Below are 16,776 nucleotides of genomic sequence, written 5' to 3' on the forward strand. Positions count from 1 at the left end.
TTATATAGAACATTAACAGTACGCACACAGCATTATATATAAATAAATAAATAAATAAATAAATAAATAAATAAATAAATAAATAAATAAATAAATATAATTCTTACTGTCATAACACAAATATAGCATCGAATTACATATTCTTTACAGATAAATAGTAACCACATATGCTTTACGTTATTGTATCGTCAATATTATTTTGAATACATTAGTTTTATTGTTTTAAATGTTTGTTTTTTTAACTTCGATTTTTAAAAAAAATCCAACTCAAAATATTTCTTTTTAACATGAAGGATTCCTTCTTATTCGTTGTAATACGGACGTTTTTCGGCACTTAGGAAACATGGCGTGATCGGTACTCGATTACAAATACGTAGCCTAGCTTTCACATTGGCCTCATATGATCCATTTGTCGGTGATCGATTGTGTTTGAGTCCCACACGGAAAAATGGCGGACCGACCGCCAGGAGGTTCTCAAAAGGCTAGCGCTAAGGTGAATTCACGCTTTCTGTTTGGAACCACTCCGGCATATTAGTGTAATGTGTAAACAAAAGTCGTATTAATATGGGCCGACCGGCGGTAAAAATGTTAACGATCGGCCGCGTCTAGCGTGTACGCCACGGTTAGCACTAACATGCTAACCTTCGCTTGTGTGGCCACACTTGCTACTGCGTTAGCTTAGCAACGGTAGCAGTTCCCGGTCGCAATCCCGACGGCCGCTTAAAGCTCGACTTCGATGCATATTACAGCGCATTAAAGGGAAATGTATGTATATCGCTAGTCTTGTTACGGTGATTTCACCTCTGTGAATGGAGATTACGTTTATCCAAGAGGCCTTAGAGTGCCAGTGGTGAAGGCCACTTTATTTATGCTAATTTACTGCTAGCATACGGACAGTAACGTGAGCTTTGCAATAACCATGTGAAAACAACGTGTTTTAAACTTCCCCGTCTTGAAGTAAGCAGTGCTACTGCCACTAGCTAATAGTTAAGCATATGAAGGTGGTGATGATGACAATGCCACGTGAGTCCACAACAGCCTCTCAGTTGTACTTTGCATCCAAAGGCGCTGCTCGAGAGCAAACTCAAGTCTTTCAGCATCGGCAAAATGTCCGTGGCCAAGCGAACCCTCAGCAAGAAGGAGCAGGATGAGATCAAGAAGAAAGTGAGTGACCGACCATGTAACGAGGGAAATGTCCGGCTCGCATACTCTGCACAAGGGTACCGATAAATGGTGTGAATTATTTTTGCCATTCCTGCGTTCAGGAGGATGAACGTGCTGCGGCGGAGATCTACGAGGAGTTCCTCGCAGCGTTTGAAGGCGGCGGCGAGGGGAAGATTAAAGCTTTTGTTCGCGGCGGGATAGCAAATGCCACAAAGGGTACCTAGCGTATTCCTGCATTTGAAATGAAAGTACACAGCTGCAGTTCGTTCACTGCCCGTTGCGCTAAGGCTGCTATTTTTTTCCGAATGTATCAAATGCTGTCGGTCTTTCCTAACAGAGGAGGCGGCGACGGACGAGAAGAGAGGCAAACTGTACAAGCCCAAATCCCGCTTTGAGAGCCAGTCCAAAAGCATCCTGCCCCTGGAAACCCCGGCTCAGTTCTTACCAGTAGACAAACGACACGTGAGTATTGCTTTGGGTTGAAAGATGCGAAACACACGTACACACTATTGTCATCCTTATTTTTTTGCTGCTGCTTTGCAGTTTGCCAAGAAGACCAATGAAAAGGAAAAGAAGAAGAGCAACCTGGAGCTATTTAAAGAAGAGCTGAAACAGTACGTCCCGACGTTCACTATCATCAGAGGCAGTCCGGATGCCTTAACCAATATAGAAGGAATTGTGATTTTTTTTTTTTTTTTCTTCTTCAATTTCCATTCAGAATCCAGGAGGAGAGGGATGAAAGGCACAAGATGAAGGGGCGAGTTAGTCGTTTTGAACCACTGGGTGGCACGGAAGGAAGACGTTCGTGTAAGTGTCCCGAGAAAGCTGCTCCACTGCGTGTGTGTTTTTTTTTCTTTTCATTTTCAACGGTGCGTGTGTAGTTTTGGACGACTGCGCGCCCGGTTCCCACGATGTCGGCGACCCGTCCACCACTAACTTGTATCTGGGCAACATCAATCCGCAGGTATGATCATTCAGTCTTGCACACATGTACGAAGCGGCGTCACACGCCCTGCTTTACGTTTTAGATGAACGAAGAGATGCTTTGTCAAGAATTCGGCCGCTACGGACCACTGGCCAGCGTGAAGATCATGTGGCCCCGGACGGACGAGGAGAGGGCACGGGAGAGGAACTGCGGCTTTGTGGCCTTCATGAACAGGAGGGATGCCGAACGGGCTCTGAAAAACCTCAACGGTATGTGCTTTGTTGGAAAAGGAGGCTTTTGAAAGCGCAAATGCCGACCATGGGCTTGAATGTGTCCAACCGACGCAGGGAAGTCAATCATGAACTTTGAGATGAAACTGGGGTGGGGCAAAGGCGTGCCCATTCCACCCCACCCCATCTACATCCCTCCGTCCATGATGGAGCACACCCTGCCGCCGCCTCCCTCGGGCCTTCCCTTCAACGCGCAGCCCCGCGAGAGGCTGAAGAACCCCAATGCACCCTTGGTCCCCCCACCCAAAAACAAGGAGGACTTTGAGAAGGTAACCACCTTTTCTTGTGCGTTTTCTCTCATTTTTAAAACTAAGTTTTGTTGTTAAATGTTAGCGTATCATGAGTGAAAGGTAGCTGCTGTTAGCCATCATTGTTGCTTAAATGAATTAGCTTAGACAGAATGTTGTGTTTTTCATAGAGGTGTTGACTAGGCCAGTGTCACTATTCAAATGCATTCTTTTCTTTATATTTCCCATGTTGCCTTGTTAACAATACTCACGTTCTATGTCTATTATCTGATGTGACTTCATATACAGACTCTGTCGCAAGCCATAGTCAAAGTGGTTATCCCAACAGAAAGGTACATGCTTTTTTTCCTTTTTTTACCCCTCTAAATTGGTGCACCAACTCAGAAAGCCAAACAAAACAGACAACATCCCATAATGATCATTTGATCACTGCATGCTGCAGGGGGGCTGGTCAGTGTGTTTGAGCAATGGTTCAAGTCGTCTCCCCCTACACACACACACACACACCCGTATGTGGCCATTATCATTCAAAGTCGGTCCAAATTTGGGCAAATTCAAAGACACGAACCTCTGTTGAACACGGTTAGTTCCGTCCAAATAGAACCTCATTAGCGCAACGACGACACATTTCGACATTCATTGCATGTTCTTTTCATGTAACTGCAAGTGTATTTCACTCGTGTAGTGTCTCAGTCTGAACACTAGAGTGCACTGTTTAAAAATATTACCACTGCATGCCTGACTCTATTAAAGCCCAAATTAGTCTCGTCTTTAGTACCGTTTAAGTACCGGAACATTTCTATGAAGTCGATGGAGTGCGTGATGCTTAATTATGGGGGGGTTAAAACTTCAATGGCAGTGAAGAGATAAATAAGTTCAAATAAAAAAAACAAAAAAAAACTGATTGCCCGGTTCCCCTCGTTAAGAGATTGTCATTACGCTAAATGTTCTAAATGCTCGTTTTCAACGTCTCCCATTTTTTTGGAATCACGGCCGTGCACACCCGCCATCTGACCATTGCTCACGTTCGCCGTCCTCCCCTCGTGGCCGCCTCGAGCCAATCCGGCCGGCCCCACTGCCAAATCCAAACAAGCCACTCTGACTTAGACTAGCCATGACCTTTGACAATGGCCTTGGTGAGCAGCACACGTTGAACTGTCTGCGGCAGCGCGGGACCCGAAAAAGGCGTCATGGGATGGATTGGGAAAGTATACGGGATTGTACCCCGCCATTGGTACGATCGGCTCCAATACCAAGTAATTGTGATCTGTGTTGACATCATGAATTAATGAATCCATCAAGTCCAATTTGGCCAGCATCTCCTAAGAAAAGAAAAGAAAAGAAAGAAATCACCGTCAACGATCCACTCGGCATCAGCGCTAACTCGTTGATGCTCTTTGGCACACATGACATCATGACATGACATGACAGCAGCCGGGGGGGCAGAGTGACACGCCGAGAGGCCACGTGGAAGCGGCGTCCTCTCAGTGTGTCACACGTGTCTTTCAAAGAGTCTGAGTAGTAGTTTTAAAATCAACTGCACTTGACCAGTAACCGACATCTGGGCATTCACACAAATTGATATTTGTCCTTCACATTGAAGTAGGCAAAGTGATAGATTGATTGTTTGCAATTTATGCATGGTCACATGACGCGTTTTGAACGTTGCCTTTCTTCTCTTAAGACGCATTTTAGTCTATAGCTAGCGCTCGTTCCTCGTGTCGAGGCTTTGGTAGTTTGATTGCAAAATATTTGGCAATAACCAATGCTGTTTTGACAAATCTATTGTTTCTAGGATCGAATTAGAAAATAGCGACTTTGACTTGCGAATCAACCGCAGCTAAAACAAAGGGCTTGACATAAGCACAAATGGAGACAAGTGACTCGAACATGGCAGTCATTTCAAAGGAATAAAGTCCTTTTTCTATATCGCCCGCCGCCGCCGTTGGGGAGGCAACAATTCAAAGCGTTTCCACACTGCCGAGCATAAATGGAAGTGTTTAGCGTAGCCCTTTAGACTTGCCAGCTGGTCTGAATCTGTTTGCTTTAACTGTGTCTTTCTTGTAGGAATTTACTCTCTCTCATCCACCGAATGATCGAGTTTGTGGTACGCGAAGGCCCAATGTTTGAAGCCATGATCATGAACCGGGAAATCAACAACCCCATGTACAGGTCGGCAGGCCGCCACCGCTCACCCCTTGTTGTCCTCCGTTGCCGTTTTCACATTTGCCTTTTGTTCTTCAACCCTGAAGGTTTCTTTTTGAGAACCAGAGCCCAGCGCATGTTTACTACAGGTGGAAGCTCTACACCATACTGCAGGTTTGGAGCACGCCCATCCAGTCGAGCGAGCGCGTGCGGCCCGTTCGGATTGGATTTTCACCCATGACCTTTCCAGGGCGAAGCGCCGGTCAAATGGCGAACGGACGACTTTAGAATGTTCAAGAACGGATCCCTGTGGCGCCCCCCGCCTCTCAATCCTTACCTCCACGGCCCGTACGACGAAGGCGACGAGGAGGAGGAAGAAGAGGACTCGCTCAAGAAAGGCTGCTTAAAAGAAGAGTAAGACGCAGGAAAAAAAAAAAAAAAAAGCTCCAAATTGTTGCCAAATGATATGTTGTACGTTTTGCAGCGAGCGGGACAAGCTGGAGGAGATGCTCCGCGGCTTGACGCCCAGGCGGGGCGACGTGGCCGAGGCCATGTTGTTCTGTCTCACGCACGCCGAGGCCGCCGAAGAGATTGTGGAATGCGTCGCAGAGTCCCTCTCCATCCTCAAGACGCCTCTGCCCAAGAAGGCAAGCGCGCGCGCGCGGACACACACACACACACACACACGCACGGACGAACGCACGCACACACACACACACACAAACACACAGACGCCTGGAACGATGGCTCATTCTTTTCACTCCAATCCACTCCGCTCACACTTTTGCAGATCGCACGGTTGTATCTGGTGTCCGACGTGCTGTACAACTCCTCTGCCAAAGTGGCCAACGCCTCCTACTACAGGAAATAGTGAGTGCCCGCTTACACATGTGGAGGGAGACAAAAAGTGGCTTTTTGCCAGTAGAATTGGATTTCAAGCTAGCTACTGCCAGCCAACTTTGAGCCATTTTCTTCTTTCCCCTTGACAGTTTTGAAGTCAAGCTCTGCCAGATTTTTGCAGACCTCAACGCCACGTACAAAACCATCCAAGGTCACCTTCAGAGTGAAAACTTTAAGGTATGCGCGGGAGGGAACGAATCCCCGTAAAGTTGGACGCCGTCGTTCAGCCGTCTCTTCTCTTGGCTCCCAGCAACGTGTGATGTCGTGCTTCCGAGCGTGGGAGGACTGGGCCGTGTATCCCGACCCCTTTCTCATCAAGTTGCAGAACATATTCCTGGGGCTCGTTAACCTGGCGCCCGACAAGGAGCCTGTGGGAATTCCCGTCGAGGTGAACGGGAAGAGTACATTTATTTACGCTCAAATATGGATTGGCGCTAACTCCAAAGGAAGAAAAAATGTGTCTGAACGCTAATGGTATCTGCAGTCCGAGCCCGCGGAGGACATCGACGGCGCTCCGATAGGCGAGTTCGCGGACGGCTCGCCGATCGAGGACGTGGACGGGATGCCCATCGACGGCGGGCCCATCGACGGAGCCACGATCGACGGAGCCCCGCTGGACGACCTGGACGGCGTTCCCATCAAGCCTTCGGAGGAGGACATTGACGGAATACCTTGTGAGTCGAAAATGGCACGTCAGATGAGCGTCCGCAAGTTATGTTGAAATGACTCTTGTCTTCTCTTGTCAAGTCGACCAGTCCAAGGAGGCCACTTTCAAGGTGGCACCCTCAAAATGGGAAGCCGTGGATGAGTCGGAGCTGGAATCTCAAGGTGGGAGGCGTCAAACGTTTTATTTTCACATGCAGTCGTAAGCTGTGTCTAAACGCCTCTTTTTTTGGGGGGCCTTTAGCTGTGACCACGTCAAAATGGGAAGCATTTGAGCAGCCCGAAGAACCAAAAAGGTGAGCTGGGATTGTTTTGCAGCATGGGCCGCCTGTGGGCCGCCTGTGGGCCGCCTGCGGGCCGCCAGTGGGCCGCCAGTGGGCCGCCAGTGTTGCTTCTTAACCAGCGGGCGTGCGGGCGTGTTTGAAGGTATGCGGAGAACAGCGACGAGGAGCGGAGTCCCCGCTCGGCGGTGGCCACCCCGAGCTACTCCAACCCCGCCAGGGACGACGCCGACCTGAAGGCCAAACTGAACGAGGAGAAGAGGAGCAAGCTCCGAGAGATAGAGGTGAGGGATGAAAGAAAACTTTTAGTGACCAGTGTGGAGGCGCAATCAATCAATGGCACCATCATTAAAGGGAAATGACATTTTTTATATGAGTCACAGCAAAATGTTTGTTAACATTGCCAACAAGGTGAAAGTCATGAAGTTCCAAGACGAGCTGGAATCAGGGAAGAGGCCCAAGAAGCCCGGTCAGAGCTTTCAGGAGCAGGTGGAACATTACAGGGACAAACTACTGCAGAAGGTAAAAAAAGTGCAATTGTGGCTCTGGAAGTTTCCTACTAAGTTTCCCGTTGTGCCGCTGCAGGAGAAGGAGAAGGAGAAACAAGAGCGGGAAAAAGAGCGAGAGAAGAGGGACAAAGAGAAAGCGGACACCAGGTTGAAAGACTTGAAGAAGGACAAGGAAGACACGCCCACCAGGAAAGACAAGTGAGTCAACCTTGCGCTCGCGGTTCCTCTCCAAGTTCCTTCTCCGTAATGAGCGTTCACCTCCCGCCCGGACAGGTACTCGTCCCCGGCCGTCGAGAGGAAGCGACGACACAGCAACTCCCCCAGCCCCTCGCGTGGCAGCAGCAGCAGACGGGCCCGCTCGCCGTCCCCCCGCTCGGAGCGGTCTGAGCGTTCGTACTCAAAGGATACGTCCTCGCGCTCTTCTCACAAGGACTCCCCGCGCTCTTTGGTTAAGAAGTCCTCAAAGAGGTAGTAGTACACACAAAATGAATGAATGGATGGATGGTCGCAATCAAAACGGCTGACTAAGCTCAGGCCGAGCATATTATTATTTTTAAAATGGAAACGTGCGTTAGCTCAATTGTAAATTCAGTCGCTCTTCATTTGGCATCCTTGTGTCCTCCCAGATCTCCGTCATCACCTCGCACGCCCAAGCGCTCGCGGAGGTCGCGCTCCCGGACGCCCAAGAAGTCGAGCAAGAAATCCCGCTCCAAGTCTCGGTCCCCGCACAGCCGATCTCACAAAAAGTCCAAGAAGAGCAAACACTGACAACCTTTAACAAGCAGAGCCGCCACTGTGTCACGGAGTTGATGGGGCCGTTGTAATATAAAGACAATGAAGCGTGCATGGGCGGGCCGGGCCGGGCCGGGAGTCTCCTTTCTGTTTTATATTGTATAAAAAATCTGCGTGCGTGTGTGTGTGTGTGTGTGTGTGTGTGTATGTATGTGTGCGTGCGTGCGTGCGTGTAGCCCACAAAACAACACTCAATTTGATACGAGTGTGATGACAATAGTCCGCCGTTAATTCATGCTGTCATTTTCTGTTTTTGTAGTCCTCATTGAAAATAATTCCTAATAAAAGTTTCATTTTCATTCCGCTTTGTGTCTCAGAAGTCCTTAAAAGCCAACATCATTTTTTGGGGGGGAGGAATAACGCAGCATTTTTTTTTTTTTTTAACAGTTTGTACCACAACTGTAAAAAATGTTTGTTTTTTTGTATAAAAACTATGCATTTGTTTTACAATTGAATTTAATTGCGCACTCTGCTGTAAAAAAATGTTTTTGTCTAAAATCGACGCATTTGTTTTACAATTGGATTTAATTGTGCACTCTGCTATCGATTAAGAAGTCTGTCGTCAAGTTGAAAGGGACGCCTTTTCCTTAGTTTCGGAGAGCTGCGCATGCGCAGGACCCGGAGGTGAAAAGAGTACAATTTTCGTCACTGTGGCGTCCTAGCAAACATGCAAGCTTTCTTTTCCGAACCCCGACGGCAGCATGCATAACGAGAAGGTACATAATTGCTATTTTACGCTTTCATTTTGTGATACATGACGCTCGTCGGGTCGGTCAGCTAATCCGTAGCGTCAGCACGTCGGCGGGGAATTGGCGTCGTCGTTCGGTTTCTCACGAGCATGTTGCTCCTTTTAAGCGCTTTACACAGCCACGATGTCCTCGAATGTTATATTTTCCTCAGAAAAGAAGCATGGAAGACACCTGGTCTGCTGCCGAGCTGAAAAGACTACTTTCCAGGACTAAGGAGCAGGAGAAGGAGCAAGAGCACGACAGAAAGCAGCACCGCGGTGGAGAATCCGCGGAGAGACGTTCTAGGGACTCCCGAGGGGACCGAGACCACAGGTCATTACATAATACAAGACTCCAACTTTATATTTCATTGATTCTGCTCAGTCAAGTCATCTGAAACACAAAAAACACATCCCATCCCTGCCAGAGACCATCACGGAGCCAGACGGGACTTGTACGCAGAGGAAAGAAGGGGTGACCGGGACAGGAGGCCGGAGCGAGACAGGTTGGAGGACACGAGCGGACGTGCACGCGGCTCCAGAGAGGACAGAGACAAGCGGGATAAATGGAGGCCGAGGAAGGGACATGAGGAGGAGCGGGAAGACGCACTCAAGAGAAAGGAGGGTAAGGAGAGGCGAAAGGACGAGCGGGATAAAGAAAGACGGCGGGACGAACGGGACAGGAGGAGACACCAAGGGAGACGGGACGACCAAGACGGACGAGAGAGGTGCGACGACAAGAAGCCATCGAGGGAAGAAAGAGGTAAACCTTGGCGATTTTGTCAGTCACTTTTCCAGAGTCTCGACATGTCACATCCCCACAGAACAATACCGAAAACAAAAAGAAGAGCGAGAAAGGAGACACAAAGAGAAAGCGTATCACGTAAGCATTTCCAATGTTACCTACGGACATTTTACCCGGTGCTAGTTTGACTATTCCTCGCCGCCCTTCAGGATGAAAAGCTGAGGCGAGAAGAGGGGGCAGAGGAAGAGAGGAAAAGACGGAAAGAGAGGCGGCAAATAGGTGACGCTGAGAGACATCACAGCAGCTCCAAGGACTCCAGACCGAGTCACAGCCGTGAGACCAAGACGAAAAAAGCTGAGGTCAGTAGCTGCCTCATCCTTTCAAACCTAAATACATGACGTCGTTTGTCTACTTGATGCGTTCAGGGAACGTGGCAGCTAAAGACGCTGGCAACGTGCTAGCAACATTCCAAGTCCCACTCAACATTTTTTTTTCCCCGGTGTAGAGTTTACATTGCTTCCGATATTTTTGTGCAGGTAGCCGAGCATGAGCCTTCGCCAGACTACGAAGATGACTTTGAGGTAATATGACTCCGCCCACTCACATTTCTTAGTGCTGTGTCTTATATTCCGTTCATTTTTTTCGTACCTGTCATTTGTTAACATTTGCATGCTCGAATTGGTTTGCTTAACAAGAAAGCGGTAAGGGTATTTTTTTATTTTTTTTACGCCCGTTTGTGCAATGCATCATTTTTTTCACCATTCATTCACGTGTCACTCCGGCAGGATTACGAAGAGGATTTCGACGAACTGGACGAGGACGCAGAGGAAGAGGCCGAGAAACTGGAGCTGGGCGAGGAGGTTGAAGCCATCCAAAAAGCCATGGGCGAGGAGAACGAACGTGTCCGAGTCTCTATTTCTACTCTTAGCAAAGACAGAGGAGAGGAAAAGCCTGAATTGCCCAGAGGTTGTTCTGATGTACCATTTCCAATCAAATCGCTGCATGTGGACTAAAAATGATTCCTTCACTGTCAGTCAAAAGCTCAGATGAGAGGAGCAGCAGAGGCTCCCAGCGAGGAAAGTTTATCGACTTTGTGGCGGCGAAGCAGCGAGAAGTCGACAAGAAAGTGGCCATGAAACAAAAGTAGGCTCGGAAGATATCCGAACTGGATCTTTCATTTTTTTCTTAAAGGGCCAATTTAATTCCCTCAATTTTGCAGGAAACGCAGCGCCGAGCTGCTTCGTTTAATGGATCTGGATTTCTCCACCACCTTCTCCCTTCTGGATCTGCCTCCCGTCAGCGAATATGACATGTACATCCGGAACTTTGGAGCTGCAAACACAAAGCAGGTCAGTTTGCGTGACACGTCGTCACATTCTGTGCTGCTGCTGATGATGATGGTGATGGTGGTGATGATGATGACGGTGATGGTGATGATGATGGTGATGATGATGATGATGATGGTGGTGATGATGATGATGATGATGATGATGATGATGATGATGCTGATGCTGCTGCTGCTGCTGCCGCTGCTGCTGCTGCTGCTGCTGCTTCCGGCCAATCCCCCCTCCAGGCTTACGTCCAGTGCAACGAGGAAAATGCCGAGCGGGACGTCCAGACCGAGGAGGTGGACTTGAGTGACAAGTGGACGCAGCATCCCGCAGAGCACAGCGGTGCCTGTGGCGGTAGGACACAAACAAAACTGTCTCTCCATAAACACAAAATGTAATAATGTGTCAATTGCAACAAATTGACCATATATTGAATGAAAGAAAAACAGCTACTCGCATTTGTTTTATCCTACCGCTAGAGAGAGCCGGTGTGCCAATATAACACAACGGTTTATTTCAACAATTTCTTGCCTTTTTGTCCCGAAGATCCAAAGCGGTCACATGAAAGTGGAAACGTGAACGGAATGAACTTGGATTCAAGACGTTTGGCCGTCTTCTTGCGTGCCGCCTCCCAGGTGACTTTTCTCTATTTGGATAGCTTGTTAGCTCCTTGTCATTTTTGCACCCGGTCGACGACAGGTAATGGCGGTGCTGCTGGAGGAGGATCACACCGAGAGGAGTTCCTTCAAGGGCCGGACGACGCAATCGGACACCCTGTCTTTCAGCGACGGAAGTCTGCGGCTCAACATGGACTTGCCTTTTCTCCGCGGTGCGCAGGTGCCATCACGTGGGCTTGAATTGACCATACGTGTTGAAGTCAATTCATTTTGGTTGTAATCCAGGTCGCGCCGTCAGCCAGGTGCTCTTCTCTCAGGCGCAGAGACACACGCTCCTGTCTGTTCACAAGCCGCCAGCTTCACCCGATGATGCCGAGCAGCATCGCGACTGCACCGTCATCTGCGTGTGGAACATGTGGGAGCCGTCCAGACCGCAGAAGATCCTGCTCTGTGATTCAGAGGTGCCTGTCTCGTCTCGTGGCTCCATTTATCGCCAAGTGCGCTCACGTATGTTTCAAGCGGCCACTCCTGCCCATCTTCTCTCAGGTGCAGTGCTGCTGTTTCAGCCCGGGAAAGGCCACGCTGGTGTTCTCCGGCACGTCCGTCGGCTCCGTGGCGCTGTGGGACCTACGAGAGCCCGACGGCGACCACCAACGGCTGAAGGTGGGCGGCGAGGAGTGGACCTTCAGACGGCCTACCTTCTCTACCGGTATGTCGTCGCGTATATTATAGTTTCCATTATATTAGTTTCCTGTTCTCAGGAGGTTGCGGCCGCTTCAAGCTTTTTTGCTTGCAGATGCAGTGCCCTCGGCCCATTCCCTGCCGGTGACGTCGGTGGAGGTCGTTGCCACCAACGCCGGAGTGGTCTTTTTAGCATCCGAAGAAGGTGGAGCATCTCGTATGCCCGGCCGGGATGAGGAGGAATGTGTTCAAAGTGTCCTAATGAGAAACATCTCCTCTAATATCCAGAATTGTTGGGCTTGTCCTTCCGGTTGGCCTCTCTGGATGAGAGCGGGCTCTTGAATCTTTGGGTAGGTCTTTTTGTTTGTTTAAAAGGCAAAGTATTAAAGGTTGTTCTGTCTGCGGCCTGTAGGTGGTAGTGCAACTTCCCAAAGGCAACGAGGCAGGCTCCCAGACAGATCTAGGCAAGTTCATGTTTTGTTTTCCTTATAAACATACACTTTTGAATTGCAAATGCTCTGTCTGAAGTTGCATATTAAAAATAAGCACTTAGATTCGCATCCATCAATACGTTTGTGATGTTGACAGATTTAGTTCTTCACTAATAGCTCTGCTGGGATTCAAAAAAATCCAAATCGCCCTCTGTAAATGTCAGTCTGAGAGGGGAGAGAATGTCCAGGGCTGGGCTGGGCTGGGCTGGGCTGGGCTGGGCTGAGCTGGGCTGGGCTGGGCTGGGCTGGCCTGGGCTGGGCTGGACTGGCCTGGGCTAGGCTGGGCTGGGCTGGCCTGGGCTGGCCTGGGCTGGGCTGGGCTGGCCCGGCCCGGCCCGGCCCGGCCCGACCCGGCCCGGCCTGGCCTGGCCTGGGGACCTCACAGCTGTCTTGTGTGCCAAACATACTGCGTTGCGTGCGCTCGTATTTCTTTTGCAGGTCTGAGGCCGGGTGGAAAAGTGAAGCTGCTGCACAGCTCCGCCTGCGTGACGGCCGAGGGGTGAGCTATGACCAACATCGTGTGATGATCGTTTGTCAACGCCGGGCGAGCCCGCTCAAAATAGGCTGGCGGCCGCAATGGATTTAAGGGGAGCGGGAGGGGGCAGGTCACATGATCTTGTTGGTTATGCTGTTGATTTGATGGCCTCAGCGTTTGATGGTAACATATCTGCGCACCAGTGGTTTTTGGATGGGCATCTTAAAACCCCTGACCTTTGTCTACCTCGCAGGGCGTCAGCGTCGCAGTTGGACAAACCAGGGGCGCCGCCGCCGCAGTGCCTTCATCTGAAATTTCTTCCCACTGACCCCAGTCATTTCTTCATCGGCACCAACTTGGTGAGCATGGGCCAAATTTCAGAAATAAAAGTTGGAAGAGGTTTTAAAACGACATACGTTCCTTCCACTCAAGGGTCTGGTCAGTCACGGCACCACTCAGGGTTTGAAGGCCCTGCCCAAGCGCTACACCTCGCAGGAGTCGGCCACCCGGCTCGTTGATGTCAGCGCCGTCCACTTTTCTCCTTTCAGGCCAAACTTGTTTTTGGTAATCAAATGGAATCTTAATGACTGCTCTGTAATTCTAGCGAGGCTTTTAACGTTAACACGTTTACCTGCCAGGTGGGCTGCGGGGACGGCAGCGTACGGTTACACGAGGTCAGCTGCGAGAAACCGGTGGACGAGTGGACGGACGGCACGGCCGGCGAGGCGGTGGTCTCGCTGCAGTGGAGCCAAACTAGGCCTGCGGTCTTCTGGGTGTTGGACGCCGCATCTCGCCTTCATATCTGGGACCTGCTGAAGAGCGACAAAGCGCCTGTTGTCACAGAGCGCCTGGACGCGGACAGGTGATTTCTGAAACGCTTCGGGGAGGAACCGAGCCCGGCCGCAAATTGTGAAAATCAATTTGACTTTCTCAGGCTGACGGCCATGGCTGCATTTGGAGATCCGGGACAACAGAACATGTACTCTGGAATAGCGACGGCACACCGTTCGGGTAAAATCGAAATGCACTATTTCACAAGGGAGTTCACTGTCCAAAGTTGTGAAGAAGAACAAGCATTAGAAGCAAAGATTGTACAATCTCTTTGAAACACATTTTGTCAGTCGTGTATATAGTTGCATATGTAAATTTCAACTTTTGTGTTTTCCTTTTAAAGCATGAAAGATGACTTCACTGTTTATTTGTTTGAGAAATACGTGTACATATTGTGTAAAAAAAAAAAAATCAAAATTTTTTTTTTAATGATTGCTACATTTTTTTTAATTGCAGCAGGGTAAAAGCTGCCTATCGACAGAGTAGCGATTTAGTACACGGGACACCAAATGAGTTGGAAACCAACGTTTGTTATTTAAGAAATGAAGTATGACGACTTGTGCCGCTGCTCACCATTATGACAAAAGTTACATTCTGTTGAGTATAAAAAGATAGGAAAAGAGTACAGGGCATTCATGTCCATCATTCTGCTGAGTCTTTATCATAATTGAGCAGGTCGCAAGTGAGCACAATGTCCGAGCGTCCGCAGTCCTTCAGCACTTTTTTGAGGAGGTTGCCGGTGGCGTCCGTGTCCGTTGACTCGTCCAGAGGCCAATCCAGGAGCTGAGCGCTGGAAGGCAGCTCGGGGAGTCCCGGTTGGTAGTCCTCCAAGGGGTTGGGGTAGAGCAGCTGGCGCATGGAGGCCACCCTCGCCGCCGTCCTCACCGCCTTGACCAGGCCGGCGGTGGTCAGCGGGTTGAGGGCGAGGGCCAGGCTCCGCAGGGACGAGCAGCAGCCCAGGGAAGGCAGCAGCGAGCCCAGCAGCTCGTCGCTGAGGCCGCAGCCGCTCAGCGACAGGTGGCGGAGGCTGCTCGACGCTTGCGACAGGAGCCGGCGCACGGAGGGCAGCGAGCGGGCGTCCAGACGGTTTTCGCTCAGGTCCAGCTGCTGCAGGGAGGAGGCGTGCCGGCTGCACGACAGGTAGGACAGATCGCCCGCGCTCAGGCTCAAGTAAGGCAGCTCCAGCACCTCCAGGGGCTGAGACAGGGAACTGAAGAAGACATTGAACAACGTCTCAATAACCAAAGGAAGAAATGCTTTTAGGCGTGTCTCTACCTGAGCAGCACTTGAAGTTGTCCCGGCAAACGCAGCGCAGTGAGGCTGAGACGTCGCAGTCCCCGTAGCTGCGCCAGACCCTGGGAGAGGTCTCGGAGCGCCTCCTCCTGCCCCGGCTGGTCCCGCCGAAGGTCCAAGTTGCAGTAGTGCAAGCAAAGGGAGCTCAAGTTGGGGAAGGCGGCCAGCCGAGGCAGCAGCTGAGCCAGACCCGCCACGCCCAGGTTGCTGTAGCGCACGTCTACCCCCAGCAGGCCCCGAGGCGGCAGCAAGTCCAGCAGGGTCCCGATGCTGGACACGGAGACCTCCTCCACGTGCAGGTACCGACACTGTAGCTCCAGGGGTCCCGCCGCGCTCAGGGCCGCGCACACGCGCTCCCAAGAGCGGGCGTTGACGAAAAGGTCCGCCCTGACTTGCAACGGCGTGCCACTTTCCTTGCCGCCTCCTTCCATCGATGAGCTCTCGCGCCTCTTCTCTGTCTGCCTCACCTCCTTCACCAAATCCGCTTCCCCTGAAACTCCAACAGACCCTTTCATGCAATTGCTCGTGTCACCAGTTGCCTCCTTGACTCTCTTGCGCTGGCCCCTCTCTCGTTTCACGTCACTGTCTCGTTCCAGAGCGCAGAGCCTCTTCCTTTCTCCGGCTCGGGCCTGGACCACCATGGTGCACAGCGCTACGGTCAGGGACCATCCCCCCATAGAATCCACTGTTGGACCCTCGTCCCCTTGCAGACCGCAAAGGTCCAGTACTTGCAGGGCAGATCTAGTTGCGGGGGGGGGGGGGGGGGGGGGGGGGGGGTTGGGGGTTAGGGTTAGGGTTAATGAGCTTACTAAAAACATCAACTATGCATAAAGTGTATAAAAAAAAAAAGCAATCTTGCTGTCCCACCTTCAATCACACCCATCCCATGTTTATTTTAATTGTCATTCAAAAATGTAACAGACGCACTTTTATTGAATTAAAACCATTCTTGTCAATTGAAAACGTTGAGTAACATTGTAAATATTAGATCCAAATCAGACTAAATATGTTGGGGGCAGTTTGTGGCCGCTTCTCCAATATAAAACAAAATGTTCTTTATGATCTTCAGATTGTACGGGAGTAGCAGTCAGCATCCATCACCAACCTCTGATCGGAGAGTCCCCTAACGACAGCGAGCAACAGAGCCTGCACACAGAGGCGACTCGGCGGCCGCTGCCCTCGGTTCCTGCGCCCGCCGACTCGCAGCCGTCGCTCGGGCCACTTCTGCACCAGTTCCCCGACGGCGAGCGGTCTGCATCCGGCGAACGAGGCCTCCAGTAGCGGCCCGTACAGTTCGCGGGGCACCCAGCGCAGCCAGTGTGGCGACGAGCTATGATCGCTCACCACCTCCTTCGCGCACAGGCTCAACAAGGAAAGCGCCATCATAGAGAAGACATTCGACGTTGACGACAACACTTGTTATTATTAGTATTATTGCTTTTAAAGTGATCAGCAGCATATTAACAATGACCAGGAAGCTAGTGTTTGGTCCTTCATCTTTGCGATCGAGTGAGTGAGCGAGCGAGCGAGCGAGCGAACTGGCTGCCTACGGTAAACGAGAAAGCTCAATTCAAATAGAACCAAACGCGTTCTTGCCGAGGCTCCTTGTTTTGACATGTCACTGACGCAGCAGATATTGAATAGTCAAATATTCCTATTTTCACAATT

General features: G+C 50.4%; 3 protein-coding genes across 4 annotated transcripts; 2 read left to right on the forward strand and 1 right to left on the reverse strand.

The window, feature by feature from the left end:
- The first annotated feature begins 372 nt into the window (after nucleotides 1-372).
- Nucleotides 373-8,216, forward strand: u2surp (U2 snRNP-associated SURP domain containing). Of its 2 annotated transcripts, XM_049749880.1 has the most exons (25): nucleotides 373-493; nucleotides 1,066-1,164; nucleotides 1,266-1,380; nucleotides 1,502-1,626; nucleotides 1,708-1,778; nucleotides 1,883-1,971; nucleotides 2,046-2,128; nucleotides 2,193-2,358; nucleotides 2,437-2,648; nucleotides 2,916-2,959; nucleotides 4,695-4,799; nucleotides 4,880-4,946; nucleotides 5,023-5,186; nucleotides 5,257-5,419; nucleotides 5,563-5,642; nucleotides 5,762-5,849; nucleotides 5,923-6,060; nucleotides 6,157-6,346; nucleotides 6,420-6,500; nucleotides 6,580-6,631; nucleotides 6,762-6,900; nucleotides 7,028-7,138; nucleotides 7,202-7,323; nucleotides 7,399-7,593; nucleotides 7,752-8,216. In XM_049749880.1, the coding sequence occupies exons 1-25, from the start codon at nucleotides 449-451 to the stop codon at nucleotides 7,891-7,893; spliced, it is 2,886 nt and encodes a 961-aa protein (XP_049605837.1). In that variant the 5' UTR covers nucleotides 373-448; the 3' UTR covers nucleotides 7,894-8,216. The 2 variants fall into 2 exon arrangements, with proteins under 2 accessions (XP_049605837.1, XP_049605838.1); XM_049749881.1 differs by lacking the exons at nucleotides 373-493; nucleotides 1,066-1,164; nucleotides 1,266-1,380; ... (4 more) ...; nucleotides 2,193-2,358; nucleotides 2,916-2,959 and having other exon boundaries at nucleotides 2,443-2,648.
- Nucleotides 8,217-8,496: 280 nt separating this feature from the next.
- Nucleotides 8,497-14,438, forward strand: dync2i1 (dynein 2 intermediate chain 1). The gene is made up of 22 exons (XM_049749890.2): nucleotides 8,497-8,633; nucleotides 8,818-8,978; nucleotides 9,073-9,407; nucleotides 9,469-9,527; nucleotides 9,599-9,748; nucleotides 9,926-9,970; nucleotides 10,175-10,355; nucleotides 10,424-10,532; nucleotides 10,609-10,738; nucleotides 10,963-11,074; nucleotides 11,267-11,355; nucleotides 11,420-11,549; nucleotides 11,623-11,798; nucleotides 11,884-12,046; nucleotides 12,134-12,223; nucleotides 12,307-12,368; nucleotides 12,431-12,482; nucleotides 12,948-13,008; nucleotides 13,238-13,343; nucleotides 13,417-13,548; nucleotides 13,623-13,846; nucleotides 13,919-14,438. The coding sequence occupies exons 1-22, from the start codon at nucleotides 8,619-8,621 to the stop codon at nucleotides 14,088-14,090; spliced, it is 2,754 nt and encodes a 917-aa protein (XP_049605847.1). The 5' UTR covers nucleotides 8,497-8,618; the 3' UTR covers nucleotides 14,091-14,438.
- Nucleotides 13,622-16,494, reverse strand: si:ch73-174h16.4 (leucine-rich repeat-containing protein 14). Its single transcript, XM_049749892.2, has 3 exons — nucleotides 16,214-16,494; nucleotides 15,091-15,849; nucleotides 13,622-15,025 (listed from the first exon to the last, which is right to left on the reverse strand). The coding sequence occupies exons 1-3, from the start codon at nucleotides 16,492-16,494 to the stop codon at nucleotides 14,458-14,460; spliced, it is 1,608 nt and encodes a 535-aa protein (XP_049605849.1). The 3' UTR covers nucleotides 13,622-14,457.
- Between the last annotated feature and the right edge of the window lie 282 nt (nucleotides 16,495-16,776).

Source organism: Syngnathus scovelli, chromosome 18 (assembly GCF_024217435.2).
Source record: "Syngnathus scovelli strain Florida chromosome 18, RoL_Ssco_1.2, whole genome shotgun sequence".
NCBI lineage: Eukaryota > Metazoa > Chordata > Actinopteri > Syngnathiformes > Syngnathidae > Syngnathus > Syngnathus scovelli.